Raw genomic sequence first — 24,621 nt, forward strand, 5'->3', positions numbered from 1 at the left:
CAACTTGGACTGGAATCACTGAAGTAAATATACGCCTATGTATAGAATAAATTTGCCTTAAATAACACAGTCTGAGCAATTTTTTGAACTTTTTGAACTATCAACCAACTACTGGAGAGAACATTGACCATTGACCCGTCAGCAGTTATTTAACAAGTTGTACTCCCTGGTCTTGATCCCTCCTTGCTTCTTACCGGTGTAGTTGGTTTTACGCCGCACAGTGAGGTTGACGTGGCCCTGCTTGGCTGCCTGCTGCATCAGCTGCACCACCAGTTGGTGCGACTTGCCCACCACCGCTGTGCCGTCCACGCATATCAGCTCATCGCCCGACCGCAGGCGCCCATCCTCGTCTGCAGCGCCGAACTTCACTATGTGGCCAATGTAGATCTGTTATACAACCAGAGCAGATGGATGCCACTGATGAGACTGTGATCATGAATGGGTAAAGACAGCCAATAGCTGTGTGCTTTAGTTTTTAGGTTACATATGGGAAAAATGCATTTTCCTGAATAAAAGAGTTGCACACACAAATAATTATGAAAAGAATTTAAAAGCATCCTATTTTTCACAGCAGCTATAAAGATGACATGTCTGTTGCGATTTAAACTTCACTATTATGTCTTTACTCTTCTTTACTGCCTGCGATATTTGTCACCCGAGCCAAACTCTTAAGTAAATCATATCTTTTTTTCCCCTCTCAAAAATGCAGTGCAGACCAGTGAACAAGATCCAAAAACTTTGCTTCTTTATAAAAGGAAAGAAAAAAGCAGTGCATGCGAGATGGATTTTTTTTTTGACTGATTGAGGCTACGTAGGCCAGATCAAAGAGTAACTGTGTTGCAGAAATCACTGATCTGAATTTGAATGCAGCACAGAAGCTCAGAACGACACAGGAGGAGAGATAGAAAACAGATGCAGTGAAAAATCGTACTGCTCTGACCGGTGCTGGGAATACAGTCTCCTTTTCATCATGCAGGTTACTTGTCAGTTAGAGTTAATAGATTCACAGAGTTTTAGACGGAAAATTGAGGCGACTGGAATACAAACAGAGGGATTCAGCTATGAAAGAAAGTTTGAGAGGGATAAAGACTCACCGGCTCTCCGGCCTCATTGCCTCCGAGAATCCTGAAGCCGAACCCCGTGTCCTTCCTCCACAGGAAAATGTCCTGCTCCTGGAAGTCTGGAACTGTAAAATCAACAATATTATCATTTACATCGCCGTGTGAATATACAGCAAAACTCTTGGGAGTTCCAGTACTAACAAGCCATGAGACATTCAGTTAAACCCCTTCATTCAAAATATCATGCTCTAGCTTTGTCATATAGAGGGCTGCAGGCAACGGTGGGGCCACAGTGGATACTCTTAGGGAATCAAACCATCCGCCTTCTTATGTCAACATGCAAATAATCATCCTCCCAACTGTTCTAAGCTTTGTCACTAAGATGGCACTATGTGCAAATAGTCTGTCTGGAGGCTCTGGGGAAAGAACAAACAACAGATCCATCAAGAGATAAAAAAGATCTATTTTGGGTAAAGAGCGTAGGTATAGGGCTTAAATAAACTATCAAAAGAAAACACTCTCATTCATCGGTTCCATAATTAGAAATGGTCAGGCTTCAACTCCCCACTGATGTCTGAAATAGCACAGTTTTATTTTGTCTTAGCTTTAAAAAAAAAATTATTCAGTGACTTTCCCGCAGAGTGGACATTAGTATTTAAATGGTCCACGCTGTTTCTTTTATGAAGTGATGTGTGACATGCAACTCCATTTCTACTCTTGCCCACATTCAGTAGCAATTCCCACCAAAGACAGGTGCTAATACATACCGGGATGGGCTATAAATTATTGAGCAGAGGGTGTGAGTACGTCTAGTTCACAGTTCACTCCCATCCATAGTAGACAGAAACGTGTGTGTGTGTGTGTGTGCCTGTGTGTGCCTGTATGTGCTAGTCACTAGAAAGGTGATGTGCTATAAAAGAAGTATTGCACTGCAGCGACTGACAGCTCATGGTTCATGAGGCAGGGGAGCCTCAGGGGGGTTACTGGGGAGCCAGGGGAGCGAACGAGTGAGTGTGCATGAATGTGGCCTCCTCCTGAAGCACACACGAGCGTATCTGCTTTAAGAATGTGTATATTTATTCACTTATGCATGTATGTGCATGCACTTGTACGGCCGCAGCTGTGTTGTATTGACTGACAAACACGCACCCGGGAGCAAACTCCCAGGGAGATTTCCTTTTGCATCAGTACAGTTCTGCCGCTGCCAAGGCCACAACCGCCACTGAGAGTCAGCACGGTGGCAGAAGGCGTGAGCAGCCTGCTTCCAATCTGTTCCTACAGTCAACAGTTAAAATCCCTGCGGAGCTCAGCTATCTCTTCCCATCTATCACACTGTAACTGTGGAGGAGCTGGAAGTCAGGGGCTAACTGTTGCAATCTGCACCTGCACACAGGGGGGTCAACTGCACTGTTACACCCTGCTCCTGCCGATTAATAGATCCATGAGTGATCTCCAAGGTAAGGCAACTGAGCGTGAGGGGATCGATCAGGTGGCCGGACCTGTGCAGACCTATGAATGTTAGGGCTGCAAATAAAAAAGCATGGGCTGTTAGAACAGTGAGGGGTTTTAAGTGGAAACTTTAAAATGAAGGCAAGTAAGGAACAATCAAGTTCTTCTCCAACGTGTCTGGCTTTTTTTTTGCAGGTGTTTAATGCAGAGTTTCTGCAAATTATTTTGCCACATTGCATTTGAAGAGCTTGATCTATGCAGAAGTTTTCATTAGAGCTAATGTTGTCTCCAGGAATGTACCTCCTGTAGCTGAGGCTTGAGTCCTATGGGATGTACACTGCAGGTTTTTAGGAGCAGAGCTAGGTGCAGTGTGAGGAAGTGGAGGATTTACACCTGCTGCTACAGGTCACCTGTTCTCCCTATCATTCTCTTTGTTCCTTCTTATACATAACTCACAATCTCTTGATCTCCCAATGCTTGACCTTTCTCTTCCCCTAACATTTCTCTTTCTCATAGCCTTCTATGTGTTGCCATGTCACTTGGATTTCATTATCCTTTGTGCTCCCTTTTTGCACTGAGCAAACTGGCTCACGCAGTTAAGAAAAAACCCTTTTAAGACTCCATCACCTTAGGACAGGTATGTAGACAAAATGTCCCCCCTTGCTTTTTGTTTCTTCCACTCTCCATCTCCATTCTTCATTTTCGTTTTAAATCTAACACTATTGTCCACTCAGCACTTCATAACAGCTTCCCAACAGGCGTCTATGCTACTAGATTAGGCGTGAACATTTCTCAGCGCTCGCAGACTCCTTTGTTTTTTTCCCTAACTTGACAGTGGATCTGAGGGTTATTCTTTTTAATTGGAGCTATCCCCTTGCTTTGGCAAGACTCGACAAGGAGGGGGATACGTAAATTCACTGACATCCACTACACTATTGCTGCTAATTAAATGTCCATGTGTCTCTAAAGGGAAGTCTGGTGTAAAAGTGTGTCAATGGTGCCAAAGTCGACAGCTGGACCAAAGTGGCGTAGAGTAAAAAGGATTGGACCACCATCATGTGGACCAAAATCAAGCCAATGCTGTGGTGTTGAATGAAAGAAGAACTTTAAAAGAACTTGTCACTTTGGGAAATGGTGCTGATTCACTTTCCTGTTGAGATTTAGATGATGTCTGTGTGATATGTATAAAGCTAGAGGCAGCAAGTGATTAGCTTTACCTCATCACAAAGTCTGAAGGGGAAGGAAACAGCCAGCCTGGCCAAGTAAAACAAATCTGCCTACCAGCCTAAAAGCTAAATTTGACTAATTAACATGTTGTTGGTTGAAAATATCAATGAGATTATTTCCCAAACTGCTAACTATTATAAACTAAACATGTAAACATTACATTAAATTCTTTATTATTTCCATTGTTAATTCTAGGTGAGTTGGTTTTCATGTTATTTTCATCTTAGCAGTATTAATACAGTCAGCTGACAGTTTATTAAGTACACCAAGTTAGACTTGTCTTGCAACAGTCCTGCAATAAATCCAGATTGCAATGTTTGCAAAGTTCAGTTTTGTTTGAACAGTTTTAAAGAGGTGCTGATTTAACTGTATGGTCTATTTGGAGATTTTACAGTGTTATTCACATGCTTCTCGGGAGGTCTAAAAGTTGTGAAGTCGTTGTTCCAACTTCGGTGGGTTCATGTGCTTAGAAGTCGGAATGTGGGAGAAAAACAAGAACACGGTAAACAGAACGTGTTGTATTTGTGTTAAGAGCATTTAAATATCAACTAAACACTTCTTTCCAATACTAACAAAGGTAAATGTTTTATAACTGATGACGTCAGCCACTATGTAACTCAAGTATCAAAGTTTTTCCTGACTTTCCGAGTTGTCTTTTACGACTTTTGGTGGTGTTCACGTAAATTTTCCCAGTTGGAAACAAATTTCTTCGGATTATTCAGACACCTCATGAACGCACAATAAGTTTGTGATGTTTCTGAAGTATATTGCATGATACTGATAGGTGTTTCCATTATTTTATCCACCCAATTTATATCAATGAAGGTAGGCAAAATAAATAATACGACCACTCACAACTTGAATCATCACTTCTCTAAAACAATGTCCACAAACACTGAACATTACATTTTTATGGAAGTGTGGTTAACTGTAGGATTCCATGTTAGAACATTCCAAGCACCAAACTGATACCACATCTCAGGACAAGAGGACAAGAACAGGTCGGGTTAATGTCGCTGTTGTGTAAGAATATAAAGCAGTTACTTACATGCACGGAACGTACAGCGTCTCTCATCCCATTTCGCTTCTCCAAAACGTGCTGTACCATTTTAAACACACCAGTGAGCCAACAGCCCCATGCAGCCCTCATCCAACCGCCACCGAAAATGTATATACTTACGCCTACTTTCATACATGCTCCTGGACTGGGCCCAAATCTTAAAAGGGTCCGGCTTTCTCTGGATGGTCCCGTCTGCCGGGATGTCCTGGGGCGGCAGGCCTGGCAGGGGCTGAGAGGGTGGCGGGGGAGCGGCGTTCTCGTTGAGAGGCGGAGCCAGGGACAGGTGCACGGGCGAGTCTGTGTGGGCGCTCCGATGGCTGGAAACGCTATGCTGGGAGCTGTTCTGACTGTCCTTCCGGGATAACGGCTGTTGGAGAAGCAGATCATGGAGGCGGAATTCAGCAGTGACAGACAGGTGGAGATTAAAAATGCATGCTCAGCAGTGGGAAAGAAAAGGGGGAACCGGGGTTGTGGTTTGTGAGAAGAGAAACAGACGATGAAAACATGAATTTTTTGAGGGAGTAGAAAGATAAAAGATTTCTGCTCCTCTGGGTAAAAGCAAAAACAGATTCTATGAGTGTACAATGTCAACCACTGTTGTGTTGCCGCTTTATTCAACACAAAGAACAATCAAGCTGTTTTATTTTGGTGAATTCTTTTAGCAAACAAAGGCAGAAAAAAAGACCTCAATAGTTTCTCATGATTAAGTCATTCAGCTGTTGGAGAAATGAAATTGTGGCTCAATTTATGAGGGTGCATTGCTTATTCCTTTTGTTTAACAGCGTGGAATGTATAAACAAGAAACTGCATCTCCTGCTGCATGTGTAAAGATATTCACAGAGAGTAAAGCACTCGTGGGGTTTGAAATGAAGGGAGAATTTCCGTGGTGGAGCCAGAAATGTAAAACTCCTCATAAATTGCCACTGGCCCCTCAATAACATGGGCACTTAAGCGCTCACTCAAGGATTTGAGAAGAGCGGCGCTTGAGCAGAGTAAAGCACATACAATCCTGACCTCGAGTACAAATACCCTGTGAGCAGAAGTAAAAAATCCTTCCCATGACCTTAGTCACGATGTCTGGATGCACAAAAACATACACCTTGAAGCAGCTGAGGCAAGTGGCTCATCTGTTCTCAGATATCAAAGTGTTTGGCTTTCAAAGCGCAGCTATGTCTTATGTCAATAAATTCAAACTCATTACTCCCTGAATATACACCTCTGCAATTCATGTTTATATTCATCACCCTGGTTAGACATAAAAGATAAGAACTTCGACGCTTTAGCAAATATTAAGTCGCTCACTCTATCAGCGTTATGAGCGTAACTGCACTGTGTTGTGTGGTGAAAGTAAAAATCAATGGGCTCATACAATTAGTCACAAAACACCGGCCTTGTTTTATGTTTTAGTCGGAACTCAAGACTGATGCTTCCCACTGACCACATAAAATGATTTTTATGCCTTTTTTATTCCATCAAACAAAATGGCACCTCCATAAGTCATTGAGGCAGCGTTACGTCTTGTTTTCTCTCCATCCAAATCCAAAATCCCAAATCCTGCTCCCCTTTCAAAAACGACTTCAAATCTCTTGTTCTTTATAGATGTATTAGCTTTGACCTTCTGCAGTCACTGTGCTCTCCCTCTGTGCTCCAGGACTGCTATAATACATTGGTTTCTCCTGCTCCAATAACTTATTAAGGAGACAGAGGGAGGGGGGAGGGGCCGGAGCAATGAAAACAAATCCTTGCAGCTTCTCCGAGACTCGGCTCTGTCCTGCTTTGCCACCAGCAGGCCAGACTTCACCACCTCAATACATCACAGCATAGGCAGCTATCTTAAAGGGATGGTTCACCGAAAAATGAAAAGTTCACTCATTATCTACTCACCACTATGCCGATGGAGGGGTGGGTGAAGGGTTGAGTCCACAAAACACTTTATTGAGTCTCAGGGGTAAACAGCGTTGCAGCCAAGGCAACCTCTTCTTCAGACGTAATAAAAAAAAAACGAAAAAACACAACATTCCTCCATGCTGCTCGTGTGGTGTCATCCAACTGACCCAACATTCAGATTAGACTCGAAACAAGGTCATTTACAGCCTAAAAGTCCACGACCGGAAGTGGCGATGCTAGTGGAGGCGTGTAATGGCATGGTGTAAATGACACCGTTTCGAGTCAAATATGAATTTCAGGGCTCCCGGACACTTGGGTGACACCATACGAGCAGTATGAAGGCATGTTTTTCTATTGTTTTTTCACGTCTGAAGAAGTTGTTCCATTTACTTAAATTGTATTGGATTCGGCTGCAACACTGTTTACCCCTGAGAGTCCAAAAGTGTTCTGTGGACTCAAACACTTCACCCACCCCCCTATAGGCATAGTGGTGATGAGATAATGAGTGAACAACTCTATGCATGCATTAAGATCATTATCAACCATCACCTCTGTTATCTAATATATGTCAAACCATCACCATCATCTTCTACATCTAAAGCACCAACACCACCACACCTCAGTCACCCAAAACTTTCCACCTCATCTACAAGGCATCACATACCCTCCGAGTGTAATCTCTGTACGGAGGTGCCAGCTCAAAATCATCCTGCAAAAAAAATTGACAAACACACGTTCAGTCAGAAAAGGGTCAACAGTGAGAATGCATTAATGCAGCGGAAATCACAAACGAGGCCGTTGCTTGGTTGCGATCGTACATTCCACTCTCACGCAGCAAGCATTAGCACCCGGCGTGATGCCGATCATCAGCGTGTTAGCAACCCAGCTCACGCTGGCATCAAAGCCCCTCGTCCCAGCCCCCACCGGAGAGGAGAGGAGGAGGAGGAGGAGGGGGGAGCTGATGTGAGGCTACAGGGATCCACCCCCACACACAGCACACAGCATCCCATGTCTACAAACAGACCCACAACATCAGCACAAGTTCCACCTTACAGAGGGGACGTAGAGATGAAGCAGGAGAGAGGAGGCAGTGAGAAGGAGCTGGATATTTCCTTTTTGACAGATGGAGATGAAGGATAAGGGAGTAATGGATGGCAGGGAAAAAAAGAGAACTAGAAAGATAGAAAAAACAACAACTTACCAGTTTGGGGCTCTTCTTTGCAGGTGCCACCCCTGTGAAGGCAGACAGAAGAGAAACAGAGAAGAGAACGTTACCAATGAAGTGACAGTGTTTATTCCACGCTGTAGAAAAAGAATTTCAGAAAAAAAAGACAGATAAGGCAGACTCCAAAACAATGTCTCAACTAGCTCTTCTATCCCTCGTCTCCTTCTCCCTCCTCTTCCGCTTTCCCTGCTTTTGGTTCCTTTGCTCGCCCATCCACGGCTGGTTGTTTGAGAAGCAACGAAGGGAGGGAGGGAGGGAGTTGTGGGGTGGAGGGGGGCGTAGAGGCAGGCAGCGCGATCTATCTGCATCACTGCCGCGGCCAGCGCTCGGCTTGACTGGTGCAGCGGAAGAGTGGGGCCAGCCCCGAGGGCTCGGCCGGCTTCTCGTTACAGACCCTGGCTAACGGACGGCAATGTCAGCGAGTGTGTGTGTTCGAAGGGAGGACAGTGAAGAGTTGAGGAGGAAGGACAGAATCCTGGAGAGCAACACATCTAGAGAATGAAAGAGAGAGAGAGGAGCAGAGAGGAGAAAAAGCGAGCTGTACTCTGGAGTTCCTGGCCGTAGCATTACCCATGGAGAAGGAGTCCAAGATACTGAACATTAAATTATAGGCAACCGTCAGTTCCCCTCTTACTGAGACCATCTTCCTGTGTCCGCTGAGCGCTGCGCTCCGCTGTCGAAGGCTCCAGCATCTATAGGCAGTTGGCGCGTCCTCCCCGTCTCTCTCTTTCCTGCTGTCTTTTCCTTTTTTTCCCTCTCTCTCTCTCTCTCTCTCCCTCTCTCACCTCACTGCACAGTGCCCTCCCTCCCTTCTCAACCCTCAGCATCATCACTCTCTCTCCCTCCCATCCTCTCCCCCTCCCTCCCTCCATCTCAGTCTCCTTCCCACCCCCACATGCTGATAAACATCCATGTAGCTGCACACAGCAGCAGACAGCTCCGTGCACGCATTGCTCCTGACACACATCGTAGTTTGATGAAGGTGCGACAGAAAGGCACGCGTGAAATAAAGTGTTGTATGAAGTTATGGAAATGAGAGTGGGAGAAGGAATGCATCCAAACAAAGAGAAGATGCAAGACTGGTTCTCTGTGTGTGTGTGTGTGTGTGTGTGTGTGTGTGTGTGTGTGTGTGTGTGTGTGTGTGTGTGTGTGTGTGTGTGTGTGTGTGTGTGTGTGTACCTTTATAATGCTTAAAATTCAAGAATGAGTGGTGTATAAAACACACATGTACACACACACACAGCTCAGGTTCGTGTGTAACACATGTACAGCATGGGTGAGACTCAGCAGTGTCTGATCTGAGAAAATGGGCCACTATTGTGTGTCAATCCTTTGGGGAAACTGAGATAAGATCACACACACACACACACACACACACACACATCACACTCACACACGCACACACACTCACGCATGCTCTAGTCTTCTTTATCTCTCAGACATCTGGGTTCATTCAAAGCTGACAGCCCCAGCTGTGGTGCGTCTGCAGCTTATTTCTTCTCTCCTTCCTCTGCTCCTTCTCCCCTTTTCACCTTTTTTTTTTTTTTCAATCAATAGGAATCATTCATTCAGCAGTGTGTAGCCCCCCCCACCCCGCATCAGACGCCTATGCATGTCTCGAGGTAAGCATGCTGTCAATCAAAGTGTCATGCTGGCGTTTGATTATTATTCATCCATCTACTGCAACTGATCTGCCGCTGTTGTCTTTCAGTGCGTCCCGGCCCTCTCTCTCTAGCTTTTATAGCAGAACCAGTCATACACAAAATGGACACACCCGAGCAAATGCACACGCAGATTTATGATTTCAGGTCAGACAGCAAAATTAAAAGTTATTCACAATTTTGTGATGTTAAATGAAATAATCGAGTTCTACTGATTAACTGTTTATCACGTTACTGTTAATCAGATGACTGATGAAGGAACAAATCATTAGTTGCAGCCTTAAAACAAATAAAAACTGCAAAAACAGCTGTGCAGAGGTTTGCATAACATTGGTCTGTGTGTGTGTGTGTGTGTGTGTGTGTGTGTGTGTGTGTGTGTGTGTGTGTGTGTGTGTGTGTGTGTGTGTGTGTGCGCTGCGCGTGCGTGGATGTCAGAGTGTGCTTGAAGCTCCCAGATCAAAAGGTATTGTGGATGTTTGGGCCAACCTTCAGGCCTAATTACATACAAGAGGGAGAAAAGAGCGGCGATCGGGCCTGGCCTGCACTGACAGCCTGAGTGAGAGAGTGCTGACTAAATCCTCTGCACCCCCGGCTATCAAAAAATTGCCCAGTCCTCCGCAGCTCATTTTATTCTGCTTACTAAATCTTAAAATTTGTGGCACTTAACAGTGAAGAGTGACGGACTATTTAACCTACAGGGCAGTAAATACGTTTAATGTGTGTTTTTTATGATTAATGATATGTCCTCAGATTATTATGAATTCCAGTGAAACCAAAATAATGAAGTAATCAATAAATGTGATTGCAGAAATAATAATCGATTGAGTTTTACAGTCGTCTTGTTTCACCGTGTGGAGGAAAGAACTTGTTACTCTGGTTGACTCTTTTGTGTGCACTGGATATAACAGGCGGTGGAATGAAGACGGCCGTACGTTTGAAAGCCATGACACAGAATTGCCACAGGACCTCTGGTGTGGATTAATTGTATTCTGCTGAACTCTGCACAGGTTGACAGGACACACAGCGCCCCACAGCTGCAGGCAACAGTTTCCTTCCACACACAGGAACTGTTGTACCAACCTGGCAGCTCACCAGTCACTAAACGGCAGCCATTACTAAGCAGATTATGTTGTCTGTCCACAGTTCCCGCGTGTGTGTGTATGTGTTCCATGTTGCTAGATCTCAGCTGGGAGTGATGGCTTCCAACAGGCAGGTCCATCTGTCACCGTGGCGACAGTGCATGGTGACCGCAGGAGAACCGACAGACGGTCTCCAAGCAACGGTTGTTGTGGTGAGCTGCTCTCGACGTGTACGGTGAAGGAGTGAAAGGCTCGCATCAGCTGCGATGTTTCTCTGCGTGTGTGTGTGCAGGTGTGTGTGTAAACAGTGGAATAAAATGTGACAGAGGAGCACAGGCAACAGGCAGGCAGAGCGTGCATGTGAAAAGTTGTGGGGGAAAAAATGTAAGGGAGCAGTTTTTCTTACAATGAATGTCATGGCACTACATAATCTAAAAAAAATCGGAGCTGCGGAGTGGTCTCTCCTCTGTATTGTGTGTTCCACGGCTTTGAGAGAAAGCAGGGGTGAAATCCCCTCCTCCCACAAATGCACACGTTCATCCAGAGGAGACCCAAGTGCAGATTATCAGCAGAGCATTGTCATGGAAACAAAAGATGGTGCAACGGTGGAGATTTACGACTCGCCCCGGTGGCTGTGGAGGTGTGAAGATGTGTGAGATTGGTGGTGGGGGTGGGGTGAGGGAGCGAGAGGCTCACCTTGTCCCTGTGCAACAAGCGGTGATTCACCGGATTGAGCCTCCAGCCAGCCAAAAAAACGAGCAGAGGTGAGACGTGGGCACCCATAGGCAGGCAGGCCACCTCCCCCCATCATCATTGCTTTTCAGGACTGCAATGCTGTTCATTATGGTGCCATTGGAATGTGCAGTCAGCAGAATTTTTAATGCAAAGTGGGCAAAAATACAACGCTTCCTGCCCATACAGTGAATTGATTTTCTATTTTTTCTGTGCACAGACCCATCATCAACGTTTATCTCTTTCTAATGGGTGTGTACAAGGCTGTCCACAGTATATGGGGCCTTATGAATGTGGATGCCGGTAACTGTGGGGTTTGTTTATGTGGGTTATGTAAGTTCAAGTAATTGTGTTTGTGCCTCTCACTGTGTGTTCTCAAAGAACACTGATCCGTGGAGTGCTTTTTGACAGAAGGCACTTACAAGCTGTCTGTGCTTTTGCCGACCATTATGCCAATAAGAGCCATGTAGTGTGGCATTGATCCACTTGGTGTTTTTACCCTCTTTAAAGGTGCATGCCCAGAGGAAAAAAAACCAACAGGAAAACACACATTTCAACCTGTCTGTCTTCAAGGGGACAATAAATCTCCTTCAAACTGCACTTAAAGGCAATGAGGGGAAACGCAAACAAGTGCAAACAAGAGCAAGTACACCCTCTTGTGCTTTAACGCTATGGATGCTTCGCACATGAAGGCTCCTCAGAGTTCCCAAGTAGCCATGCAGATAATGTGATGTCTCTGAGACATCTTTGGGTATTTACCTGTTTATTGAAGGGCAGATAAAGGAAGTAACTGTTCAGGCTAGGGTTCATGAAATAGTTTAACACCAGTTGCATTTGTCAGTCCCTCGACCTGCCATTCGTCCTTCTACTGGCTGCGTGGGAGGGAAAAAACGGCCCATCTCTCATTCAGGAGAAGAGGCCTGATTGCCTAGCAGGGACTAATAATGCATGTCACCGCTGATTGATTTGAGTCATGAAGTGGGGGAGAGAGAGGATTGAGAAGAGAGCTGAGCATCGTGGGGGTTTCTGCGCTGCTGTTTCATCATCTCTCCGATCCTCTGACGTCCGCCCCTTCTCTTCCTCTCCATTTCGTCCACTGCAGCCCTCCATCCCTCCATCTCCTTACATGGCTACAGGCAGTTGCTGAAGCCAGGCACATATCACCTTGCTTTCATTGCAGCACCTGCCTGGCCTTACAAACAGGTAAGACAAATAGAATAGAATGGGGCTCAAGACTCTGCAAATAGGCTTCATTTTTCTATAGATGACTAATGACACGAGCTGCTGGGCTATTGAGAGGCTGTGTTTCAGAAATTGTGCACCCAAACAATTTCTCTCTGATAAAAGGCTGTGCAGCAGGTGCATGCTTCCCTATGGACACTATAACATTTACTCTTACTTAAATGGAGCACAGGAGAGGAAATGAGCATCTGTGCTACAGCAAGGCATCGGGGGCTGAATTGAATTATGTCATTGCATCAGTAGGGGCGGGAGAAGACAGACAGGGGGAAAATGAGCACATTTGAGCAGTGTAATTAGACAAATGAAAGAACGATGTTTCATGAAATACAGACTTGATTCAAGTCATAAATCATGCCCATGTGTATAGGTAATACATCCCAGAGTACAAAATGTGTAAAATCACGCGTGTTTGACCTGTGAATCTCCAGCCTGTGGATGGCTCTTCCCCTGGGCAAATTAATTTGGCCGAAAAGAAGAAGAAAAAAAATCATTCACAGCTAAAGTAGCTTGTTTACAAAAGCCGTTTTCAGATGTGAATTCAGATATGAATTCTGGAAAATGTATTTCGCATTCAGGTGAGGGCAGGCGCACATCTTCTATGTGTGTGACACTGCTTTGTCATCCTGAGATATTTGTTTTCTTAAGCCAGTTTTGTGTCGGTCACCTAATGTCATCAACACGACCACTCGCTAGCGGTGAATCCTCAGGAGGATCTCCAGCTGTCTTCTCACATGGGCACACTCGCACATTCTCCAGAGTTTTTACGAGGAGGGCTGGAGGGAGAAACTCCTGAGAAAATTCCGAGCCTCTCAGTCACACATTTGCTTACTCCCATACAGCCCCTCTGGGGAATGTCAGCAGATTATCAGGAGTTCAGTGCAGATCTGAATACAGCTTAAGATAAAGAGAGCAAAAAAGCAAAATTTCCATAAGATTCACTTGTTTTCTAGCCTAGTCTGCACACTGTTCCTTGTGTGAAATGAAAACATACGTTCATATTTTCACACATGCTGACTTGCGGACGCTGCTCTCAGTGGGAGAGGGGTGAGGGGCACACCGCTGTGCACAGCCTCCTTAACGAGTGTGTGTCTTCACGCGCCGATCCTCAGGGATAGGCTCCCGCCTTCATGTGGGCGAGCGGGGTGTGAATCTACATACCGGCAGTGGGGGGTAGAAACAGAAACAGAGGGATACAGGGGTGGATCTCCACCAATTAAGACTGTACCGGGGTCTTTTCTGCTTCAAATCTTTAATTGGATGCATTACTGTTCCTGTTTGTGGTCCACTGTAAGTGTGTGTGTGTGTGTGTGTGTGTGTGTGTGTGTGTGTGTGTGTGTGTGTGTGTGTGTGTGTGTGTTTTTGCGTGCTTGGATGCAAACGGTGTTTGCACGGCGAGGAAGAGATTCTTGATGGATGGAAGGAGAGCGAGTGTAAAACGAGAGCGAGAGAGAAAAAGATGTATGTGTATGATAAGCACATCTGACATCAGGACCCCAATTAGAGGCCAGTGCGCCTCGTTTCTACAGGCGGAGCGAGAGAGCAGCAAAGAGAGGAGGAGCGAGAGAGTAATTAAGGTACCGCATGTAGAACCTTGGTTTGATGTCTCAGGCGTTGGCCTGTGTGAATACGTTTGACAACACACATGGCATGTGAATGATTACCAGGGCACTGATACGCAAGAGAGTGCACGATGCAAAACAAAATCACCATTCAACAAAGAGAAATCTGATCGAAATCTGATCACTTACACTTCATTGAGCCCTGCAACTACAATAATTCTTGAACCCACTTCTTTATAATGCCACACATAAGCTGCTTGAATGGTTTTTATCTGTCCATATTGTACACGCCATTGATAACGATAGATAAAATAAGCACTGAAGCAATTTGACCATGAATCAATTAGTCCAGAAGTCATAACGCTTTGTGTCAGATTTAATGGACCGCAATTGGAAAATCTTTGGGTTTTAGACATCTGGGAAAGTCTAGTTGACATTTTTACTGTTTTCTGACATTTTATAGACAAAAACACTAAATTAATTGGCCAGAAAAACACAAATCAATCATCCATAAATAAACAAATTAAAACAAATATATATATATTATTAGTTGCACCCCTCGAGCAAATATAATTTCGGTTCTTTAATAAATGTATATTCCTAAAACATATGCACAGGCTGATTACTATTAAAGATTTTTATTACTAGTACCAATATGATTGAGTATCAATGACGTTTGAATATGAACACTGTACAAGATCTTTGCCAAGGTTACTGTAGCACTACTTTGGTTCTCTATTACTGTGTTGTGATGTTAGAGTCATCAGGTTCGTCAGCAGAAAGCAATATCCACCAAGGCCAAACAGTCTCATTAAATATATTCAATCTGCACCAAATTACACACAAACTCATATTAGTTCCCTAAATAAGCCATGAATTTTTCCCTGGGAAAAACACTCTATCCAAGCCCTGATCCAGATCCACACCAAAATTGAATGGGATCTTTCCTGATCCGTACTGCATCCTCCATCAAGTTTTATGGAAATCCGCCCAGTCGTTTTGTGTAATCTTGCTTACAAGCAAACAAACATACAAATGAACGGACAGGGGTGAAAACATAACCTCCTTGGTGGAGGTAACCAGCAACCAGGAACGTGCAATGAGGATTCTTTAGTATTATTTATCTACATAAACACCAGACGGAAGGTGCTGCTACAATAACAATTAAACTGAATTTAATGTTTGTTTCCTGAGTTTGTATGTTTCTTAGCCTTTTGGCTTTCTTCACACTAAACTGTAATTATGATAAAAAACCAATCTGCTGGTACAATTAAATTAGTTCCATATAGATTATCATCATACATACCTTTGTGTTTTATCTTAGTGCCATTCCTCCTATCACAGACTGTCTGCAGCTATCAGAGCCAGACACTGTGCTCACACACAGATAGCTAAACTGCCGTCTGTTTTATTGACAGCCCATGATGATGCTCTATCACTTTATGGGCTTCTGTATACTAAAGAGGGAGGTAGTGAAAGAGTTTTGTGTGTGTGTGTGTGCATGTGTGTGTGTGTGTGTTTGTGTAGGTGAGACAGAGAGAGTGACAGAATGGAGAAAGACAGATGCAAATTGAGGTGAAGAACCAAGTGGAGAGAAAGACAGATTCAATGCAAGACTACAATTTGACTTGGCTACTGTTCATCTGACCAATATCCATTTAACAGCTCTAAGCTCCCAACCCTACTGTGGTTCTAACTGCGCTGTGCACACACAAAGACAAAAAAAAGCCTTTTTGGTTATTTGAATTAATAAGCCCCAAAGCAAGCTATGGACAGCCTGACAGAGAAAATGGTCCAATTACTTGTATCACACAGTGCGTTTAGAGCTCTGAAGATGTGAGAGTCTGAGGGGGATTGGAGAGAAAATACTGAAATTCAATCATTTCAGTTCTCTCCTCAATTCAAAGTTGCTTTGTTTCCATTTAATGCTGCGTCTGTGAGACAGTGATTTTCAGTCAGGAGCTGTGACAAAAGCCAGGTGGGGCACGTTCAATAGCAGCATTCATACGCCAGTGCATTGTTTCTGCAGCGATGACATTGACCAGTGAAAACGTCTGTCAACAGCTAAATGTCACCGTCTTCAGCTCATACCAAGTCAGGGAAGCAGGTGGGTGGATAAAAGCAAGCCAGCCCCATCAGTGGCATCTTTTAACAGACTCTAGCATGGGCGTACACTAAAAGCCAAAAAACAAACTAGACATGTTCTCAACAAACACACACAGCAACAGACACAGAGCATCAGACAGACGGGAAGAAAATAAATGTTTCACACTCTCTGACCTGAAACAGCAACTAAACCTGAGATTTCTTTTCTGTGTTTACCCTTCATTTCATAGTACCTCCATCTACCCTTTTAACTTCCCTTTTCTCTGCCACCTTCCCATCTCAAGACAGCCATAACGTTTGACTGTTGATGCCATTCAGCGTAAACACCTCCCTCTCTATTCCCACTTCAGTCCTCCACGTCCTCAAATGTTATTTCAACTTTCTTTCTTCCCTCTATCTTGCATCCTTTGCCTCCAACCTCTATTTACTGTACATGAATAAATTAATATGTATGTCAATAAAAGCTCTATATGAGCTGGAGCAGCCTGTAAGGCAGAGGCCGAGCATTTCTTGTCAACTGCATCAAGCAGATACATGTGGCGTTTGCTTTGTTTTGCAGCACTTCAACATATGGACACATAAATCAGAAAGTGCCATATAACTTGACACCTGTTTCCTCCACCTTACTCATCTCCATCTGCTCTCATTATTTACAATACAAGTGATGAATGTACTGACACAACGCAGATGCTTAAAGAGAGATCGGCCTGCACTCACCTCTCTGCACCAGCATGGTGACCTCTTTGCCTTTGGGACACTTGCTGAGCAGGTCGACCACCTGGTTGTGAGACATGCTCTGCACGTTTCTCTTGTTCACCTCCACGATGATGTCCCCCTCCTTGAGGCCACGGCAGCGAGGGTAGTCCACGATCTGCTTCACCCTCTGCCCTCCGCCTCCGGGACTGTCTGCGATGGTAAAGCCAAAGCCCTTGTCTCCTTTCTCCATGTGTACGGTGATGAGTTCTGGTTGTGTGGCGATGGATGAGGCCAGGGTGACCACGTCGCTGGGGTAGCCGTGCTGGGAAGAGGTATCGGAGGCCCCCTCAGCGGAGGGGCTGTGGGATCGCGGGAGGCCATTGAGGGGTGCGCCGCCGTTGTTCAAGATGTTGTTGTTGTTCTGACTGCCGTGGCTGGATGGGGAGTTGTAGCTTTTGGGGCCCTCCTGGCCGTTAACGATGATGGGCTCTTTGTTTTCAAGAATAGCCACTGAGGTAACCAGGCTGGTGTTGGGGTCATCGGGATCAAAGGGGAGTGGGTAGCCACGGCACAGCTCCAAGTTGACCATGGAGCCAATAGGGATGGACTGGAAGATCTTTACAACTTGGGCATGGGTGTAGCCAAGTACACATGTATCGTTGACGCTCACGATTACATCACCTTAGAGGAGGGAGGACAAGTTAAGTAAAACAATATCTGTATTCCGCCAAAGTTTCACTTAGCAGCCTTCCTTCTTGGTAAACTTTAAATTCAGTACACCCACCTGTCTCCATCTTGCCATCCAGGGCTGCAGGTCCATCAAGGACCAGGCTCTTTATCTGTAGGAACTCGTCCGGCTCGTCACCTCCTACGACAGTGAAGCCGAACCCCCGACGACTCTTTTTCAGCTTGGTGTTGATGAAAGTCCCGTTCAGTTCGGATCGGTTCCGAGTAAAGAAAGGCTTCCCCCCTGAACACACAGACACAGATCATTAACTTTAGACTGCACTGGTAGACAGATGTAACAGAGCAAACTGTATTAAAAAGCTCTGGATTCTGTTTGTTCAATACTCATTAATCAAAACATTTACGTTTCATTCTCTTTGGCCAATGCAACTAAATTAAATTAGAGTAAGGTAATGGCTACTGGCCGTTATATAGTGTTCGCCAAAATTACACAACATGACTCACAATGGACTGATTACATTAAATGGATTAGAAGGTAATCTGAAACACAAGAAGAAAATGGAGATAATCCCAAGTGCAAAAATCCCAATCAATCCCAACCTTTCAGGGCCAGGTTTTGCTGGGCTTCAGCCACTGCTAACCTTAATCAATGATACTGGCTCTAATGTGTGACAACTGTTAATAGTAGTAGTATATACTACTGGCTGGATATACTTTGTTAGATGCTTGTAGAGGATATTGTACTGATTAAGGTAATATTGATCCCTTAAAAGTGCATTAGTCTGAAGCAGAGTTCAAAGCAGCAGTTAAGACATCAATACAAACAAAGGGGACATAAAGTAGTTCAAACAATACATGATGCTGCAAATTAAATTATATTATTTTTTGTCACCTTTACTTACAATGGTTTTTAACCGAGGTGAAAGGACATACATATGTGCATAAGAGACGGTTCTGTGTTGATAAGTACCTGCCGATTATATTCAACACTGGTTGCGAAGGTTTAATTAACAGATTTCTCCATTAAACACATTTCAGAGTGGTGTAAAGCCATGAGAAGTACTCAGACAGGGCAATTCAAACCCAATTACTCAGCCTCCCTTCCTTTCTTTCTTCTTGCTTTTTTCTACCTCATTATGTATCATTAAGAATACTAGCAAGAGAGATAGGAGATGTTATCAGTCTAAATCGAAGAAATGGAGTGAAGTATTCACGACTGCGAGTGAGAGGAATGAGGAATTGAATACACGGAAGAGGAGCCACATACACACGGAAAATGATTTCACATAAATTAGTTTATACTTCACAAAAATGAATGAGGAGTTGCTGATTGGGGTGAAGGGAAGACGCAGGCTGAACAAAGATAAGAGGAAGAAGGGAGTGAAGAAGAAGGGACCACAGAGGAATGTGTTTGGTGACCTACCGGACCACATCAGGTGATGGCAGCGCTACAGTTTATGCATTCAATGAAACATGCATAACCACTGGACCCAGTTGGTGTCCTTGTGTTTCTGTAGTTTTGTGCATTGTGCATTGTGTGTGTGTGTGTGTGTGTGTGTGTGTGTGTGTGTGTGTGTGTGTGTGTGTGTGTGTGTGTGTGTGTGTGTGTGTGTGTGTGTGTGTGTGTGTGTGTGTGTGTGTGTATTCGTGTGCAGTGCCTTTGAATCACATTTTTCAGAACAGGCAAGATGCAACAAAACTGCGAGCTGAAATGGCGGCTTTATCCACCAGGGATCCACAGATGTAAGAACAGACCAGGAAGCAGGAGAAACATGAAAGCCAAAGAGTGAGATAAAGAGATTTCAAATGATGACTTTCTCCGGAGGAATGTCAAGGCCCAGGACTGCACAGAACAGTAAAGTCGGGGGGATGGAGGATGGGGAGAGGCAGAGACAAACAAAGATGGAAAAGACGGAGAGATGGACCGAACAAACAATTGAACCAAAGCAGAGAGAGGGGTGGGGGGGAGACAAAAAGACAAAAGACAGCGAGACGGCCAATGTGAGCTATAAAATAGAGAGATCGATGAGGGAGAAAGGAAAAGGCAGCTGATAGAGCAGCGAGGGAGAGTAAGAGGGGGAGACAGGGTGAGGCAGTTAATTCTCTGGCATGGCTGCGCTAATTAGACAAGCTGCTAGTGGGAGGCTGGTATAAAAGGAGCTGGCAAGAAGGAGAAGAAGAAAAAAACCACAGTAACGGCGAGACACTGTGTCTGTAGGTGTGAGCGCTGGTATATGACGGGTGAAATCAGGCCATTATTTGATCCGAAAATTGGAACAACATGAGAGAGGTTCCAAGAGAATCAGCATGTGGCCACAGTAAACACGGAGGGAGCACGTATATAAAATAAAACCGCGCCTGGCACAGTCACATCCAGTGTGTTGGCACAAAAATACAAACATGGCCTTGAGTGCTCTGTTGGAAAAAAAATGTCTACTGTACATAACCAATGAGTTGAATTTGACTTTACTTATTACGAATATGTGATGAAGCTTATACAAGGAGCTGCTTTACAGTGTCAATTCATAACTGGTCCTCCATCATGAAAACTCAAACATGGCCTGAGGCAACAGCTCAGGAAAACACACTGAGCTGAATTTGATTTGACTCATAATAAGTCCCTCTGGGTAGCACGGCACAGAAACAGCAAAGTAATGAATAATACTATTTTCACATGGTTTTAAAGCTCATAATGTATGGATGAAAAACATACGTTTTTGTCCCATGGCGTTGGGGGCTGGGGGTGCTGTCTGAGGGTCCCTGTAGGTCTCCTGGTGGTTGGCAGCATAGCTGGCCAGAGGGGCACCAGCTAATGTCGAGTCCTCGATCCATTCTGCAACAGCAAAAGGCAAATGTTCTCTAGTTCGGGTCTAGACAGGTGCATAGCTGCCCTACTTGTGGAGGCAACCAGGGCTAAGGGCTCTGGGACACGGTGGCCTACTGTGCTGCGAGTTTGGGACAAAGCCAGTCAGCGTCATTTGAAGCTAGAGATGCAAGTGGAGCTAAAACTTCTCTGTGAAAATTACACATTTCCTGCTCTGGCTTCTGTCAGTTGTAAGTTACAAAAGCTTCCCACCGAGCAAGAAGTGAATATGGTTCAAAACGTCTAACAACCCACAGATCACCCAGATCATGTGAGACCAATATAGTTTCACAACTAATGAGACTAAGCGTAAACCCAGGTTGAATAGGCGTTTTAACACTGTTTCATGTCGCCTAAAAATAAAAGGAGGTGTGTGGAAATTGAGCGGCCCATTAATTCATAATGGCCCCCTCTTTTGATAAATCACCTTGTTACAGCATCACGGCACCGATCGCACTGCAGCCTTCATTTATATTCTTAACAGTGAGGTAGAATCAATGCAAGGGTGAAAAAATGGTAAAAACCCTGCTTGAAGGTATTGAGTTATTCCTTCTTTTTTTTTTAAAGAGAGACGGGAGTAAAGTCAGCAGGTAATCGAGCGGAATCAAATGATTTCTGCTGAATGTGCAGAAGGTGGAGCGTGATAGGAGAATCCCCTTGTGGGCTGGCCTGCATTTACAATTAATCTCTCTGCGGGATGTCCGGTGAATGCATTTGAGACAGGAAGCAGGAGTGGGTAAAGAGCCCCTTTTAGACAGCCTGTTACAGACGGGAATGTTACGCCTTTATTTGTCCTCGCCATTCTATATAAAAAGTACAGAATGGGCGGAGCATTGTTGTTCATGGAGCCATCTCAATATCTGTGTTAAAATAAAAAGCTGATATGGCAAGCATGTGCTGGCTGTGTTTGGTTCAATGTAAACTAGTAAACCTTGCATAATAGTCTTTACGGCAATATAGTGGGATCTCTATCTCTATAAAGCCCCTTTTCCACTGGTCAAAAAACCCACTAACATCCACTAATTCAATTTTAATTCAGTCAAATGACTCTGCAGTAGACTAAGGTTTTTATGGAAATATGACACCAGGTGAACAACCCTAATTTCTTATTTTTTATTTTGCTAGTCTACTCTAGACGCTGACGCTGCAACTTACTGGCAATGAGGAAGGAATCAATCCCCTTTTTAAGTGGGTTTACTCGCATTTATAAAACCTGTTAAAGAGGTATAAGGGACTAACGTATTGGTTGAGTTTTGCAGCAAGAGTCTTGTTAGGGAATGCAACAATATTAGTTTTGTTAATGTCAACACTTTTTTTAGTGACGGATATCAGAAAGAAGGACCTTTTTAGCGAACGAAGCATTTTCAGTTGCACAGAAACTTACCTGTTTTCTCCTTGGGGAGAAAAAGCTTTTAAAGTTATTACCACAAACAAGTCTCAGAAGACAGCACAGAAAACAGAAATTAACCTCAAAAGGGCTGTGCGGTACAGCCGCAAATAATAGTTATGCCTTTATGGAAGAGCACTTAGCAAATCATAGGCAGTAGCAGGCAACATCAAGTCGTACTGTAGCAGTAATTGGAAGAAAGACAAACACAGTCTCTCAGTCTCATACAGACACATATGCGGACGACTCAGTCACACACATGAACAGAAAGAAAGGAAATGACGCCCTTAGCGGGGGCTTGTGAACAAACCTCGGATGTAGCGCTCACCTTCAGGTGGCTGCTGGCTTTGCGGCTGAGGCTGCTGCTGCTCCAGCTGCCTGCGCCTTTTAGCCTCCAGCACTGGATTCTCATACTGGGTCTTCCTGTTAATATGACTTTGGGATGGTGAAAGCAGGGACGAGCAGACGGAGGTATGGAATGAGTGACAGAGGGAAATGAATAATAAGAAAGAAAACAAGAATACAAAAGAGGATGTAGGACAAGAAGTGAATATCAGCGGGAAAAGTGGAGCGCCACAGGGAGGGAAGACAGACACAGAGGAGAGGAGGAATAAGAGAAGAGAGAGAGGGGGAGGGAAGGTCAAGAGAGGGAGGGGAGACATGGCGATAAGCTTTGATCAATAGCGGCACAATACATATGCATCCATCCACACAAAACTCCTGTCTGAGACATGTACTACACAATCACACACACTGATCACATCACATAAATCCCATTGTGATGATGGCTTAATTCACAGAAACTACAAACACCTTTCACATCACCTACCAACCCTGGGGGAGATTTCCTACTAAGCTACCAGCACCCAAACCAATGACACCTGAAAGCACCACATTATACAGCAAATGAAGGAAATGGTGAATAATGTATATTAGAAAAAACTAAATGCAGGAAAAAAATTGAAATGCTCTGAGCCTGCAAGTGCTGCTTTGAACAACATCTAAAATGCATGAAATATATTCATATTAATGATGAATCCCAGGTTCTTCACACAAGATGAGATGCACACATATGCGCACACCCACCACACGCACTTGCTGCATGTTTTCCCAAATGGTAATGACACAAACAAAATGGCCTACATTTTCCAGTCTACAAAAGAGCTGAGGCAAAAATCATGCTGCGCCGTCTTCCTGCAGAACCGTACATAAATTAGAGCAGCTCCCATTTACAGTGAGGTCAGGAGTTTCTGTTTTTGTCAAGACTGAAAACATGTGAAAGCGTTCTACATATGTGCAAAAAGAAAAATGGAACAATTTCCTCATATTTCTGAATAACTGTGTGCACACCGCCAGCGTTAAAGCATCCTTGCGTTGCACAGTGCACGTCACTTACTCAACATAGTAGACCCCATACACTGGATCGTCGATTTTCTCCCATCCTGGTGGAAGTTCTGAACAAAAGGAAAGAGAGAAACACAATGAGAGTGAGACAGTGGAAACGAGGGAAACTTGAGGCTGTGAAGTTGCTAGAGGCCATATATGGAGCCATTAGTGCCAAGGCCAGTGGAGACCTTTTGCCTCCCCATTGTGTCTCCCTGTCACTCAGTCTCCGGGGCCAGAGTGACTCAACAGCTTCACAGGCTGTCTGACTGCCCCCCCCTACCCCCACCCGTCCCCTCACACTGCTGACATTTCCCCACATCAGATAAGAACAGAGTAAGGCCCCCCTTCAGCTCAGATGGATGGATGAATAGAGGGTTTAAAGGAGGTGGAAGAAAGGAGTGATGAGGGGTAAGAAAGAAGGAGACACAGAGGACAGAAAGGGGAGGGAGGGTCAGGTGAAGGTAAGAATGGGGGGAAACTACAGGAGGGAAGGATGAACACTTCAGGCTACATCCACACAACTGTGTTTTCATTTGAAAATGGCATTTTCAAAGTAAAAAGATGTGTCCACACAAGCGTTTAGGCTCCGGATAAATTGTAATCACCGTCCACACAAACATGCCGAAAAACGCATATAAGGTGTGACAGCTTAAGTGCACTGGTCCTGCGCGTGCCGGTGCACACAGAAGGCATTTAGTTGTTGGTTGCAGAATTGTCGCAGATTGCTCAAATAATAGCTCATGTCTTACACATGGAAGGAGTTGTAAAATTGTAAAATGCAGAATTTAACTGCACAACAGCAAAGACAACATGGTCAACAAAGTTTTTAATCGATTATCCATGTTGGATTCTACACTAGTAGCCAAGGCTAATGCCGGTTGCTTTCTTCCATAAGGGCGTCATGTGATAGGGGCCTCATGAATCAGTGAAGACTACATTGTGACTGAAAAGAGCCAATCAGCAAGAGGTTTTCTGAGTAGTCGTTTCCAAACATATCAGTTTCTGCCCGTCCAGAGTAAAACACAGCGCCTGAGTTTTCAAAACAAAACGGGACCAGCAGCGTTTCCTAACTTCTCAGTTTTAGCGCCTCTAAAACTCCAGAGTAGTGTGGACGCCAGGCATATCTGTAGCAAAGTGGTTGTTTTTTTAAACAAAAACGTTGTAGTGTGGATGTAGCCCCAGTCTTTGTAACTGTTGAACAAAGACACATGGAACATGCATGATAACGTGCAGCCAAATGTCAGAAAATGATTGGAAGATTTTCTTTTTTATGCGTAATGACACATGATTATTTTCCTTTTCTTTTCCTCATAT

General features: G+C 44.4%; 1 protein-coding gene across 9 annotated transcripts in view; it reads right to left on the bottom strand.

Annotated features, from left to right (window-relative positions):
• Positions 1–24,621, bottom strand: part of magi1b (membrane associated guanylate kinase, WW and PDZ domain containing 1b) — a 135,348-nt gene that overhangs the window by 16,912 nt on the left and 93,815 nt on the right. For 5 of the 9 annotated variants that reach the window (XM_035151242.2, XM_035151239.2, XM_035151235.2 and 2 more), the window contains exons 8-17: positions 23,318–23,375; positions 22,232–22,356; positions 20,385–20,504; positions 17,769–17,954; positions 17,006–17,665; positions 7,886–7,917; positions 7,349–7,393; positions 4,918–5,164; positions 1,095–1,186; positions 195–387 (exon numbers count right to left, since the gene is read on the bottom strand). In XM_035151242.2, coding sequence (XP_035007133.1) covers positions 195–387; positions 1,095–1,186; positions 4,918–5,164; positions 7,349–7,393; positions 7,886–7,917; positions 17,006–17,665; positions 17,769–17,954; positions 20,385–20,504; positions 22,232–22,356; positions 23,318–23,375 — 1,758 coding nt within the window. The remainder of the gene's footprint in view (positions 1–194; positions 388–1,094; positions 1,187–4,917; positions 5,165–7,348; positions 7,394–7,885; positions 7,918–17,005; positions 17,666–17,768; positions 17,955–20,384; positions 20,505–22,231; positions 22,357–23,317; positions 23,376–24,621) is intronic. The other 4 variants (XM_035151238.2, XM_035151236.2, XM_035151241.2 and 1 more) reach the window with 4 other exon arrangements.

Source organism: Hippoglossus stenolepis, chromosome 3 (assembly GCF_022539355.2).
Source record: "Hippoglossus stenolepis isolate QCI-W04-F060 chromosome 3, HSTE1.2, whole genome shotgun sequence".
Lineage (NCBI taxonomy): Eukaryota > Metazoa > Chordata > Actinopteri > Pleuronectiformes > Pleuronectidae > Hippoglossus > Hippoglossus stenolepis.